The sequence below is a fragment of the Sinocyclocheilus grahami genome, unplaced genomic scaffold, assembly GCF_001515645.1.
Source record: "Sinocyclocheilus grahami isolate Dianchi unplaced genomic scaffold, SAMN03320097.WGS_v1.1 scaffold507.1, whole genome shotgun sequence".
Taxonomy (NCBI): domain Eukaryota; kingdom Metazoa; phylum Chordata; class Actinopteri; order Cypriniformes; family Cyprinidae; genus Sinocyclocheilus; species Sinocyclocheilus grahami.
This window is the reverse complement of record NW_015505686.1, coordinates 389,873-405,132: the sequence shown is the minus strand read 5'-3', so window position 1 is coordinate 405,132 and position 15,260 is coordinate 389,873. Positions and strand designations below refer to the sequence as shown.

At 35.2% G+C, this 15,260-nt stretch overlaps 2 protein-coding genes across 3 annotated transcripts in view; one reads left to right on the top strand and one right to left on the bottom strand.

Annotated features, from left to right (window-relative positions):
• fam135b (family with sequence similarity 135 member B) overlaps positions 1-1,720 on the bottom strand; it is a 53,040-nt gene extending 51,320 nt beyond the window's left edge. The window contains exon 1 of one of the 2 annotated variants that reach the window (XM_016237144.1): positions 1,467-1,720. The gene's annotated coding sequence lies outside the window, so the exon portion shown is untranslated. Of the gene's footprint in view, positions 1-276; positions 1,068-1,466 lie in introns of those variants that run through there. The other variant, XM_016237148.1, reaches the window with a different exon arrangement.
• An 847-nt stretch (positions 1,721-2,567) lies between these two features.
• LOC107554574 (collagen alpha-1(IX) chain) overlaps positions 2,568-15,260 on the top strand; it is a 46,001-nt gene continuing 33,308 nt past the window's right edge. Inside the window, exons 1-5 of the mRNA XM_016237136.1 lie at positions 2,568-2,639; positions 6,247-6,403; positions 8,621-8,703; positions 12,021-12,092; positions 13,411-13,540. Of these exons, the coding sequence (XP_016092622.1) occupies positions 6,378-6,403; positions 8,621-8,703; positions 12,021-12,092; positions 13,411-13,540 (311 nt within the window). The 5' untranslated portion in view covers positions 2,568-2,639; positions 6,247-6,377. The remainder of the gene's footprint in view (positions 2,640-6,246; positions 6,404-8,620; positions 8,704-12,020; positions 12,093-13,410; positions 13,541-15,260) is intronic.

Here is a 15,260-nt window from a genome sequence, read left to right as displayed (position 1 = left end):
GATTTATTGATTGCTGCTTTATCATGTCATGCTATTAATGACTTTCTTTCTAAAGAGGCATTCATTTAACTTCATTGCAATGTTCAAAAACCTTTAAAATATGGTTAATTGTTTATTTATGAAAATGCCATAAAAATTCTGTCCTCTGAGTATTCTAGAACTTTGTGTTGCTTTTTTTCTAGATCATCTACAATGACTAATCTTGGCTGTTTTTTTTTCTCCCAGCATTCCCACAAGATCATCCTGTACATTTCGCCTGGAGCAGTGTGGACAGACCTGGCCGATCGGAAGTCTGCTGGAAAATCTGCTGTTTTACCACATCAGTTAGTGCACGCTGGCGTCTGGGGTATTTCGTGTCCTCCGGCAAGCCCAGGCCCCATCCGTTAAACACGCCGGCAAGCGTCCGGGCCCCTGCGGGACTCGCTACTTTGCACTTGAATGTCACCATCTATACGGTCCAACTACATTATTCACAGCGCTCATTAACAGTCCTGATTATTCCAGATTTTACATCGCCTTTAAATGCCAGGCTGAGTCAAATGCCATGAGCTGAATTCTTAAGCCTCATCTACACAAGACAAGTAATTTGAAAAATAGATCCGCAGCCCGGCTTGCCAAGACGGCGCTGTGAATGTCAGATTTATTGACCTTCACAGATACACGCCATTCCAGTTCTTCAGCTCGGATTATGCATTTAGAAGAGTTCGTTAAGAGTGAAATTGTCCCATTCAAGGTGAACACCTGAATTTGGCTAATGCTGAATAACTCCGGAGTAAAATTCCAGTGGTTTTAGTGAGCTCCTGTAAGCTGGAGTTTCTTGAGTCTTCAGCAGGCTGTTTTTGTCAGTTCAGCCCTGCTAGAAACACCTCATTACATGTAATCTCTCAGAGAGGTTGAAGAGGTGTTTACAGTCAGTTTTGCACCAAATACATGAAGGAAAACCAAAGTCCTAGATGTTTTTCCTCACCGTAGTACAAAAATGCATCATGCAAATCCTTGTCATGACTCGTATGTCTAAACAGTTCCTTCAGGTTTTGATTGAACTCTTTCGGACCCATCAAATGACATAGCCCTCTAACAGAACAGAAAGCAAATTATTATACATGTACCTAAATCAAATCATTCCCAACCGTGGTGTCCGGCACACGGCGTACTGCTCAAGTCATCATCAATGTCACATGCTTCAAATGTGTTGTTGTCAATGTAAAAATACAGTGCTGTGCTTTTCTGATGGAGCCAGATGGCTGGAGCGTTGCATTGGCAGAATATGCATCCAATATGTTCCTAACAGGGATTTATGCCGGATAACGGAATATTTCCCTGCCTGTCCATCTAAGAGCGGTTTAAAGACCAGACCAGACTAGACCGTCATTAGGAAACACCAGTCAAAAGCAAGTCCACAGTCAATGTGAGCCAAACACGGATGAAGAATAACAGAGAAAGAGCGTAAACATCCGTCACCTTACCTGCTTGTGCGACAACCCAGAGGCGTGATCCGTGCACCCGCTTTGATCCTATGTCATTAAGTTGAGAGGGAGGGAGTGTGTGTTGAGAGCAGGAGCAGGTCTCAGTATTGACACAGGCATGAGTGGCTCACGGCTGCTTCTGCTTCTGCTTCTGCTGCTGGTACTGATGCTGATGCTGTTGTTGCCATGGTGATCATTCAGCTCCTGCGTGCTGCGGTAGCGCGCTTGCGTTCTCCCACCTCCACAGATGATGTCCAATCTGCGTAAGTGCTGCTGCGCCACTCGCATGGCCCCTCTCTCTCTCTCTCTCTCTCTCTCTCTCTCTCTCTCTCTCTGTGTGTGTCTGAGGCTGGATGCATGATAATAAGGGATGAATGTGTGCTCTGTGTTGTCAGATGCACATGCATATGTGATAAATGTCAATAAATGTGAGATAATTCAGCTTTACTCTTGTTTAACACACTAAATGTGTCTCTGCACTTACAGTTTAGGATTAATATTTAATTGTAAAAAATTAAACAGGGCCATCAACCAATCAATACATAAATAAATCTAAAATAATAGATTTATAATTTGATGTTGGATCACCTGCCCGTGACTGTTAAACCTCTGCTATTCATAATCAGATTACATATTGAAGTTATCCAGCATTCATTGCATTCATACTGCTGGTTGTTTAAACACACAGTGTGTGCTATGCACTAAAAGCATGCGAGTCTGTTTCGGCCAGTGAATGTGGATGTCTCTTTGTGTGTACCGATCAAATATTGATGCTGAATCGGTGCAGACAGTACAGTATATACATACTTTGGAGTGTTTTTAAAAGCTCACGTGGGTAGTTGCACAATAGCTCGGCATTTCTGAGTAGTAGCAGACTGTGCAGGTGTGCAGACTGGCTTATGTAAACTCTGCAACGTCTGGTCTTGAACAGGTAACTTCCTGATTTTATCTGCACACAGGAAACCCCAAATACTAAGGTTAGTGTCACTGCAGAAGCATAACCAAATACCATGAGTCCTGCAAACTTTACATAAGCTGTCTTGCCCTTTTTGTCATGTTTAGTATATGCTGTAAATGATATGTACATTTTCTGTATACATGGAATATGGGCTGAAATGCACAGTACACAGCCAGAACAATGTACTGCAGCAACTTGACCTACCAGTGTGACCCGTAAGTAATATTCATATTAATAAACATATTTGTTGGGTAATTGTATGGAAATGCCTACTTCAAACAGGTCTCCTTCACCCGTCTGTCATCAGATCAAGGATTTTTTTATTTTTTTAAAGAAATCAACTTTTCAAGGAAATCAACCCATGGATGGTTTACCTATTGGGGTAGGAAGAAGTATTTTAAAAGTTACTCAATTTTAAGACAAATTTACACAAGATTGGATTTAAAAATGCACAATCACGTTTTTTTTTTTTTTCCCGAAACTTGCTAGGTCATGTGACAGCAATGCCAGTGAGAATGCAACAATTTGGAATGCTGCTGTTTAAAATGTATAACTGAACTTCGCATACTAGCATACTACTCGCTAGTATTTCTGTCATACACACTATTTAAATTTGGGGTCAGTCATGATTCATAATTTTTTTTAATGTTTTTGAAGGAAGTCTATTTATTTGATTGAAAATACAGCAAATACAGTAATATTGTGAAATATTACTATTAAAATAACTCTTCTATTTGAATATATTTAAAAATGTAATGTATTGCTGTGGTGCAAAGCGGAATTCCCAGCATCATTACTCCACTCTTCAGTGTCACATGATCCTTCACAAATCATTCTAATATGCTGATTTGCTGGTCATACACACTATTTAAATTTGGGGTCAGTCATGATTCATAATTTTTTTAAATGTTTTTGAAAGAAGTCTCTATTTATTTGATTGAAAATACAGCAAATACAGTAATATTGTGAAATATTACTATTAAAATAACTCTTCTATTTGAATATATTTAAAAATGTAATGTATTGCTGTGGTGCAAAGCGGAATTCCCAGCATCATTACTCCACTCTTCAGTGTCACATGATCCTTCACAAATCATTCTAATATGCTGATTTGCTGCTCAAGAAACATTTCTTATTATTCTCAGTGTTGAAAATAGTTGTGCTGCTTCATTTTTTTATTTTATTTAATTTTTTGTGGAGACCATGATTTTTTTTTCCAGTAATCTTTGATGAATAGCAAAAGAACAGCATTTATTTGAAATAATAAATATTTTGAAACATTATGCTATTACATCACTTCTTATCAATTTAATGCATCATTGCTAAATAAAAGTATTCATTTCTTTCAGCATTTTTTTTTTACCCCACACTGAACAGTAGTTTAAAGACATATTGTCACTGCATAATGCATACCTTTTACATGTTAATATGCATACGCAGTACAGGAGAAGCCAGAGAAAGTCATTTTGCAGTGTTCACACATTCTTCAAGTTTCTTGCCTGGTGTCTAAAATCTTTAATTAAAGACCAGCTATCCAGATGTTCCATGACAGCCTGAACGTGTGTTTTATGAGGACATGATGCATGCTTCAGCATTTCTTTGTTTTAAGCTGGTGCTATAACTTTTTCAAGTGCTTTCCGTGGTCTTTTATCCCTTTATATCAGATAAAACTGGTTCTGAAAGAGTGAATGAAGATGGTTTTGAATTATATATCCTGTAAGATGAAATGCAGATTCTGTTTGGGCCCTGCAGCTATACCCTAAAATCCTCTTGTAAGGTATAAATTACTTCACATTTGATGTAACAGAAGTCATTGTGGCTGACATGCCTGTGAGCAAGTTACTGTCATAGACCTGTTTTGATGTCATTAGTATTTCCTTCCCCAGAATCCTCCTCTGATGAGGGCGAAGCTGCAAGGCAATACCTTAATAGTGAGGGAGCTCGTGTAAGCCGACACAGATCGACTTCACAGTCGTTTTACAGCGACTTTACAATCTCCTTTTCTTTTGAGAGCACTCTGCTGTGTCTCATCTATTATTAAATAGTATTTTTCTTTATAATCCAATAAGGACAGTAAAGCAAAAACAAGTCTGACTAATCTAATATAAACATACAAACGCTTTATTGGTTTATTATGCAGTATTTTCCATCTGTTAGATCAACATCCCTCATAGTTAGTCCTCAACATCCCTCATAGTTAGTCACCATTTGCTGAGGAAGATTGGCACTGCTGCTGCTTTTCTGATCCCTCAGCTTTTTGGGTCTAATTTTTTGCTGCTTTTGTTGTTTAAACACCCTTTTGGGCATAACTTGGGGTTTGTTATGCAATATCTCCCATCTGACAGATTTCTCTCAACATCCTTCAGCATTAGTCATCAGTGGCTCCGACCAGAAACCTGCGCCCACTGAATTCTTCAGAAAACTCCACACGGAATTTCAACACTTAGTTCTGCTTGTATTTTTTTTATTAGATATCTTGGTTAATTCAATTCAAATTTATTTGTATAGTGCTTTCACAATATGCATCATTTCAAAGCAGCTTTACAGAAAATGCTAATGCATGTGTCTGCATTACAATTTAGAGTGATCTGTTATCAGAAGTGAATGTGTCCAAGTAATGTTCATTTCACAAATTAACAGTTCAAGATAATAGAGTCATACAGCTAGCTAATGAATTAATTTTAGGCAGAAGCTCATTAAAGCGATTATTACTATGTGATTATAATGTCTAAAATATAGAGACATTTTGGCAGTTTGGTTAATCAATGGTGGTTGCCAAGGCAAGTTTATGTTTTATACATCATATTGTGCATTTGAACTTATGTGTTTTGTGAGTTGTAATAAAAACAGTGAAAAGCCATATACTTAGATTTAAATCATAGAATATCTAGAATAGTTTGGCCTAGTAGAAGGGTTGCAAAGAGGTGGAATATTTACGGAAACATTCCAGAATGTTTTTTTTAACTTTTGGAATGTTTCCGGAAATTTACGGAGAGTTTTGCATGGACAAACAATGCTCACATTTGCTTATTTGAATGTATACAAATAAAAATATATGCAGTTGTTTATGCTTTTAGCTACCTGGCTTTAATTTTATTTCTTACCATTATGCCATTTTTTTTTCTTCTTTTGTTTTTTAAACTTGGTAAAATGTTTTAAAAATAAATTAAAAAAAGTAAAAATTGAAATATATATATATATATATATATATTTCAATTTTTACTTTTTTTAATTTATTTTTAAAACATTTTACCATTTTAAACCCTTTCTTCAGATTTCCCCTTATAAAAAAAAAAGTGAAGAATCACTACACTAGGAATTGCAGCAGTGCCTGTCTACCTGGAGACACTTTGGTTTTTGAAGCGTTGTTAAAGTACACTACCTTCCCAGATTTTGCATCAACTACTCTACCTGCATATGCAACCTTAGTGCAATCAGCCCAGATTTATTTATGATAACCCAGAATTTAAGTATGATTCGTGAATAATGGTTGTCAACCAGGTGGGATGTTGAATGTGGTATTTTTTTTAACCAGCGTCATATACACACAATCTAACTGTGTTTATGACAGGCTCTCCCTGCAGTAGGGCTTCCCATTAGCAGAATTACTGCCGCTCAACATGTGTTATTAGCTCCTGTGCAGAAATGAGAAAAGGTGCTCGTAACGCCCGAGGCTCAACATCTCCCTTAAACATCAGTCGTAAAAAAGCCTTGCCACCACCCCTCAGAGCTCTTCCAGCCAATTGGACGCCAGGAACCAAGCCAGGTCGCCCTTGCAAAAAACCCTTAATGTGTCCCAAAAGTTTGGCATCTCCTGCACAGGTCGTCTTCAGTCAGAGAGGCCCGTGGGCACCACTGAAGACAGACTGGAGGGGGACGACGCATCTCTGGGCCAAAGGACAAAACTTCTGCATCCATTTAGACTCTCACATCCCTGTTGAGAGACAGAAAAAATGACTCCTCTCCTCAGCATGAGCAGGTAAGATCTCAAACCCCTTATGAAAAACATGGAAAAGATCTTACAACACCTTGGTGTGACTATTTTTGGGAATATTTCCCTTTGATGAGTTGCTTTGACCCTTTGTTGAGCTCTGAGTGTTTTTAAAACAGGCAGTGAGGAACATAATTTGGCATAGAATTTAAAACAGCTTCACCCTTTTTAGTGCATTAGGTGTGTAATACACTTATTTAGGACCTAAATCGAGCCTTAACTGCATTTTGTGTTTTTCTATTGGTGTTTTTATGTTTGAGTTTTCAAGGCAGGTTCTTCTATGTTTGTGCCATAAAGATAAAATGCTTCCGCCATCACAAACTTTTCATTTAAGATTTTCTGTTCTTCTAAGAGCCTTTGTAATGATAGTTTAGATGAAAGTTGAGGAGGAACTTCCCTCAACATCTGGATGAAAGACAGCAGTTGGTTTGCTCAGGAAAACAGCAGTTGCCTAGCAGGGAAAATCACACATCCCAACACAAATATGATTATATTCTCCATATTTCAGTGTTTGTGTTTGCAGTATGAAAAAGTTGAACACATGAGGCCACATGTTAGCTTCTCAATGAATCATCTTGTGAAAGACTATATATATATATATATGTGTATGTGTGTGTGTGTATGTATATATATATATAAATTATAAATAAAATATAAATATTAGAAATCGCTTTTTTGCGAGTGAAATGCTCTATAAAGTTTTTTTTTTTTAATACTTAGAATAGAGTTATGTAAATGCTATGGTCAAAATGTTTGGGAACCCTGCACAGAACATTAATAAATGGTATACCCCTAAAATTATCTACAAACCATATTCATATAGCACTTCCAAATAAGTACCATGGTACTACCATGTTTTTTGTTAATGGACTTTTGGACAAGTACCATGATATTGCCATCTGATTTGTAACTGCCACAGTTTTGTAAGGACATTTACTCTGCGTTTTTTCTTTGTAATTATTTTTACCCGTTTATGAGCATAAGAGTATAAGGAAGGAACAAAGCGTATCACAAATAAATGTATAGCTAATTCTGAGTGCAAATTCAAAATTTAAACCCATTATTGAAATATACGATATCTGTTCTTTAAAGCTCATGTTGAGTGAGTGAGATGTTGTATAAATCGCTCCGAGTGCCTCCTCAGTTTTTGGTATTTTTACGCTGTTGCTGATCGCACATCTCTTATGCTATGATCAATCAGCAGCTTGTGATTTCCGGAGTGTTCCCTCATACGTTTGTGCCTGATGACGGCTGTGAGTGGGAGGAGATATTCCTCCCCGCATGGATTACGAGTGTGTCAGCAGGACCAAATTCAAGATTAAGATAACCCTGCCTCCTAATCTGAGCTTCACCCACTACTGTATGAGACACAGAGAGAATCCCACAAAACCTGCAGTATCAGACAGTCTCAGATGATATATATAGTATATAGTGAATATTGGGACTAAATGATTACCATATTATCTAGTTAAATGATACTGTAGTACTCCCATGGCTCATGTTCAAAGTTTTTTATTTATTTACTTATTTTATGATAGTGCATCTTTAACCTGTAGTCCTTGAAAATAACATTTTGAAGTGTTTGCCGAACTAACTATGATCACAAAGTAACATCTTGATGTCTAGAGATAGTTTTCTGTCCAAGTTTTGTGTGTGTGCGTATTTATATATATATATATATATACTGTATGTGTGTGTGCAGTTGGTAAAACTGTACTATAATATGCCGCGTTACATTGCTGACAGAATGCAGTGTTTTATAATCACGAATCCTCTCATTATAACACACGAACTGTAGACATCATGAAAGGTTAATTATGCATTTATTGTGTTATAACAGAGATTTGTGAGATTGCGATGAACTGAGATGTCTTTTAGAGATTATAAATGCAGCACTCTTTGCTGTCATTCTGTCAAACCATGCACGCAGCAGCCGCTTGCTTTAGTTAAAAATAACAGTGTTCTGTGAATGTTGATGCTTAATAACAAATATTTATCGGGAGCGTGTATGCTGGGATTTCATCAATTTCGATTCAGAAAACCCAGAGTCAAACCTTCCCTAGACAAGTCTCACCAATATTCAGAATAATATTTTTGCAAATTCATCTTTTGCATTATTTCTCCCTCAGTGCTGAATATTTGACGACCTCTGTTAGTTTTACATGATGTTGTTTTGTGAGTCTAAATGGTGTGTGTCTCTGGCAGGAGCTGGGTCTGGCGACGGACGCTGGCGGGATGTTTAACACGTTTGATTGTCTTCATGTTGCTCTGTGCACCAGCTCTCGCTCGTGAGTATCTTCTCAAAAGAATGTTTGTTGTCCCAGAGATTTAAACTGTTAAAATGCAATTGCAATGCTACTCATTACATAATGCCTTTCTCTGTCCTGTTTTTTTAGTCATTGTTGTGGTTTGTCAGGCAATAATGCATCTCAGCTGGATATGAGGAATCAATAAAACTGATTTTTTAATTAATTAATAACCTGATTAGTCATTCAGCAGACATTTTAAACAAAAAAAATATTTCAACCTTGACAACTGCATTGTACTCTCACTCTGTCCATACAAAATGTAGATGAGTTTGTTTCTTCATCTGAACAGATTTAGAGAAATTTAGCATTGCATCACTTGCTCACCAATGGATCCTCTGCAGTGAATGGGTGCCGTCAGAATGAGAGTCCAAACAGCTGATACAAACATCACAAAAATCCACAGGTTATCCACGTTCATCAGTTAACATATTTTAACTTCAAACTGTTGCTTCTGGTCAAAATGCAGTTCCATAATCCATAATACATCTTCCTCCAATGGAAAAAAAGTTCATCTCCTTTTGTCCTCTCACATCTAATACACCCACATATTTGTTTAGAACTGTTTTGGACTGCTTCTGCTTGTTAACAGTGTTAAAATATTTCTCTCCTGGTTTAGATGATGACTTTTTCACTGGAGAAAGCAATATTTTGGGCAGAGGACTATTAGCCAGAAATTACAGTTTAAAGTGAAAGTCTTCATGACGGATTTGTTTCTTACAAACCCACAGCTTTTCACAAGATGGTAATTGATGGACTGGAGTGGTGTGGATTACTTGTGATGTTTGTATCAACTGTTTGGACTGTCATTCTGACGGCACCCATTCACTGCAGAGGAGCCATTGGTGAGCGAGTGATGAAATGCTACATTTCTCCAAATCTGTTCAGATGAAAAAATAAACTCATCTACATCTTAAATGGGAAAATTTCAGCAAATCTTCATTCTTAAACTATTACTTTAATTACATGCATCACACATTATGTCTGTATTTTACTGAACGCTAATAAAGCAATGTTTAAATAAACCCAAATGCTTGTAAATATACTGTACTTTCATTTTAAATAAAAATAGTAACACGACTCTTGATATACTTGGTTAAATCAGTCGAATATAGCGCCTAGCGATAACAATACAGCACCTAACCAACCTCTAGTGATTTAACCCCTGTCATGTGACCTTTTCAGTTGTTTTGTTTTGACATCAGTGTGTGGTCCTCATTGAATCACTGTACATGTCTACAAGCTTGTATTAACGTGTGTGTAAGCGACTGCACGAACACTGTGGCTTCAGTCTCGGCTTAGTCCCTCATTTGTGCTAATGGGTGGTTTTAAAATGACACAAGAGGATATGAGGGTTTAAAGCGCTCTCACGCAGCTCTGTGCCCGGATAAACAGCACTGTAAAAACACAGGAGAATGCCTTTTTTACCCTGGTACCTCTCGCTAATGCCTGTTTATTTCAGACCTTCGAGAAGTTCCAGATGTCAGTGTGTCTGTTCATACTTTACCTGTGTAAAGCCAGATGGAAATACCGTGGTACTTTTGAAATCTACTGCAGCACTGTACGAATACCACTTAAAATAATAGCATAGTATTATCATCATGGTATTGTTCAAAATGCATGGTAATATCATGGTACATTTATGACAGAGGGCTTTAGGAGATTGTGGGAATTATGAAGTGATTAAAGTTAAGAAATACAGAATATTTTGAGCATTCTGGAAACATTTTTGAGTAGTCATGTTTTATTTTTATTTTTATCATTTGTTGTTTTTTTGCTTTGTTTTGTTTTTTAGCATCTTGTTTTAGGTCACAGAACAGTGGAACCAAACAAATATTATAGCATCTTAAGTCAGGGTTATTATCATTAACTAAATCTAAAACCATAAAAAATATTACATAATAATATTATTGTATTACTTAAAATAAGCATTAAATAAAATATTTTATGTATTTTAGGGCATCATTTTCATTTAATTTACATTGAAGTTCAAAAATAACAAAAAACAAATCAACTAAAATTACAAATTAAAACCAAATAAAAAACTATATAGAGATATATTTAATTACCTAATAAAAATGACTAAAACGCACAACAAAATTACTAACATTACTAAAACTTTAGCTTATATTTTCATTTAAAATTAAAATTTAATTTAATTTAAAAAAATCTAATTCAAAATATTAAACAAAAACTATAATTTAAATTATAGATCATTGAAATTAAAATATATCAACTGTACTAAAATAACACTGTATTGAATTTTTCAGTTTTTCTTTAATAGACAATTCATATATATGAAAACAACAGCTAAAGTCCATTCTCGGGTTATTTTTGGGTGCATCAGCTTGTCAAATGGTAAACTATTGAAAGGAATGAGAGCTGATGTTCTCCATCATAGGATCTAATGTTCATGGGAGGAAACTGTCCTTGTGATGGATGGAGTGTCACGTTTGTTTTCCCATCGTGCACTTACATTAGATTAATACAAATGAGCACAGATGACTGTATCTGTCAGTCTGACCTTCTGAAAGCTGTCCTGCAGGCCCACACATGTACACTGACAGTACGTCCATAATTCCAGAATATACTTCCTCACTGTAATTATGACACATTTATCACATCTTATGCTCAACTGTGCACATACTGTATGGCTTTAAAATGATGCTGGCGCTGATTATGACTCCCTCTTTTGTTTAGAAAATCATACAGATTGAGCGCGCTGAATGGATTTGCATAAACATAAAGAAAATAGTAATATGCAAATAAATTTGAAAAGTGCTTAAGTATTTTATTTAAATTTAAATAATTCATGCAAAATCAAATATTGATTTCATATTTTCATATGAATCTATTTGTTTCCCATTTGTTTATTTATTTATTTTTCAATAGTTTTCCTTGTAGTAATTAAACATATCTAATTTGCTGTATGCTACCTCTATTCTAAGTATGCTTGACATTATTTTAAACTTTAATATAATTTTATATTTTAATATTTAAAAATTATTTTAGATATATATAATTAAATTATGATTCAAATATAATATTTAAGAATCATTTTATAATTAAATATTAAATATACAATTATATCAGATATTTTACCATTTCATTTGACTACTAAAATTAATGACAGATTATTAATATTTTTATGTTGTAAAAGATATGTGTTTGTGGGACTATTTGCCTTCTGTTATGAGTGAGATGAATGTCACGTCTTTAACAATCTGAGCGTATTCTCTGGTGATCTGTCGCTGCAGACAGGCCTGAAATGACACTCATGTCACTTATGAATTTTTCAGAGCTGGATTTGAACAGATTAGATGGCGACACAGTGTGCCCACCCATGAAGAATGGACAAGATGACCTTCCAGGTAAAATTGAGCCACTCTGAAAAACATAATGTGAACTGTTTTCAACATGAAATGCAGACTTTTGAGGATTGCATGTTTTATACAAATTGCATGATATATATAATTGCATATATACAGTATATATGCAGTACACATACCCATATATTGAAACCTCTTGGTTATCTAAAAGAGGTCCAGCTCCTTTATTTAAAATAAATAAATAAATCTGCACACTAGAGCACTTCTCATGACTGTTAGTATAAATTTTACCACCATCCTTTATGCATTGTTATCATTAAAAACACTCTTCATTCAGGCATTGTTTACCTATAAATAGTAGTTTTCTGTATGCAGGACATGCAGCTGCACAACACTGTTTTATTAGGTAAAGATGCTGAAGCTGATAGTCACCTTGTTTTAAGACATCTTTAGATCTCAAACGAGGCCAATAAAACTTTGGTCTCTGGCCAGCCAATTTCTGCAGTGGAAACACTTCTAACTCAGCAAGATCTTAATTGGTTGCGACTCCTTGGCTTTTAAAAAATAATGCGGAGGGTGCAACCTCAAATCACAAACATGTGCTGCTCTGTGCACAGACTGGAAACGGGGAGTAAGCAAGTTCAAATGCAATTACTGAAGTAAACAGATGTAAAGAGATCTACTGCATGTTTTTGGACTGGATATGTGCATGAATGCATATTAATTTTGCTTTAAATGATTGTGATTGCATGAATTTCTCACAAATGCTAACAGAATTTGTATTACAATTTGGATATAATCAGGATCAAATGAGATTTCTTGTAAATTGCATTGTATTGGGTAGACAATTAACATTTTTTAATTGTTTTTATTTTTTATTTATTTAGTAAATTATTAGATTTGAGATATTTTTAGATTATATATATATATTTTTTTAATTCCATTTTGACTATTTGTTTTGTTGTTTGTTGTTTTGACACTTTATTTATTTAATTTTTTTGTATTCCATAAATTATTAGGTTTTAGGCTTTAATATATTTTGACATTTTGACATTTGTTGTATATTTGTTTGTTTGTTTTGTTTTGTTTTTGTTATTAGGTGGTAGGCTTTATGAAAAAAAATCTGATATTTTGACATTTTTAATTAAATTTGAATATATTTTTTTGTTTGTCTAAACAGCAATATTTTGGTTCAGATTTGGACAGTCTGAACTGTCTTTCATACAAAATGACACTGTATACAGTCCGAAAGATCTTATCTGGAAAAACAAATTGGATTTATATGCAGTGTGCACAAAGAATTCATATTTCTTGCTTTAGGATTTTAAGAGTATTTAAAGTGTGTATTTGTGTGTGGCAGGGTTCGATCTGATCACACAGTTTCAGTTGGATGTCATCCCCATGAGGGGCGTCAGAAAGGTAGAAGGATCCACATCCCTCCAGGTGGCGTACAGACTCGACCGAGAGGCCAACTTCCAGATCCCAACCAGGTACCAATAAACCTGACCGCTGACATGGTTTAGTCTAGTCAAGTCACCTTTATTTATATAGCGCTTTATACAATACTGATTGTGTCAAAGCAGCTTGACAGTGTCAAACAGGAAAATAGTTGGTCAATAATAGAAGACAATAACAGAGTCATTTTCCAGCTAAAGTCAGTTTATTGATGATTCAGTGATGTCATCATCCAGTTCAGCTCTCTTCCAGTAGTCTCTGTGCAATCAATCAAGCTTAGTTAGTTACATGTTTATATGGTACGAAACACACATGCAACTCCATAAAACTTCACTTACATCTTATGTGCATCAGTGCACTACATGAACTAAAGCTAGAAATGCCACGCACGCATAACTTTGTTGACATACATGACATTTGTTTCAGATGTTACATTATTACAGGTCAGAGACAGGTGTTATCAGGCTCTGAACAGCTTCTAATAATGCAAAAACTGACTTGCCTGAACCCATGCAGATCCGCTCGAGCAGAACACTGCATACCCAGACAACCCATACAATCAGTCTCGCTGACGCAAATAGTTACGTTTCAGCTTGGTTGTAAAGTGTTTTGCTCTGTTTCTCTGGCCTAGTAAAATGTTTGTCGTTTGAGGAACAAAGACACTCGAATAATCTCCACAGCTAACTGAAAAGAGGATGAATGTGCACTCAGGGAAAAGTATACATTTGTTTTGGGCTTTGAAGTGTATAATACATTTTAAAGAGGCAACTGGTAAATATCAGCTATACCCTTGTGAAAAATACTTTTAAAAAGAGTAGTTATTACTGAAATAACATTCTTAAAGGAATAGCTCACCTAAAAATGAAAATTTGCAGATTGGGAATTTGAATTGAGTGAATGGGTGCCGTCAGAATGAGAACCCAAACAGCTGATAAAAACATCACAAAAATCCACAAGTAATCTACACTACATCAGTTCATCGATTAATGTGTCGTGAAGCGAAAAGCTGTGTTTGTAAGAAACAAATCCATCATTAAGACATTAAAGTACGAGTCCTCTATCCATAAAATTGCTTTTTCCAGTGAAAAAGTCATCTCATCTGAATCAAGAAAGAAATATGCAGGTCAAGCACCGTTTACAAATGAAAACAAACAGCGCTAAACAAATATAACAGTGGATTTTGATGTAAGAGTACAACAGGGGATGGACTTTTTCACTGAAGGAAGCATTATTATGGATTAATATTTTTGCCAGAAGTGAGAGTTTGAAGTTAAAATGCCTTTATGATAGATTTGTTTCTTTCAAGACATGCTGCTTTTTCATTTCAAGTTTTAATTTTTGGCTTAACTATAAGTGTGAACTGAATGTAATGTTTTCATACACTTAACCGTGGACATATTTGATGCAATTAAATGAAAATTTGTTACAGTTTAAATGTATGTTAAATGCAGTTAAACTAAAATAAAGTATACCTTAATGTCATATATTTGTATGTACACATGTGGAATGAGGTTGTAATTTAGTACATTTAAAATATATTAACTTTTAATGCGATATCGAATAATACTGTAGTTAAAATGACAATCAAGTACTTTCAGTATACGAGTTTTAGCATGTTTCTCAGCACAAAGTAAATGTATTTCTGTAAAGCATGACAAAAGGTTAATCATAATGATTAAAATGTACTTTTAAAGTAAAACTTTTCATTTCAAATTATTACAAAGTGCACTTTCTAAAATAAACCATCATGAAAGA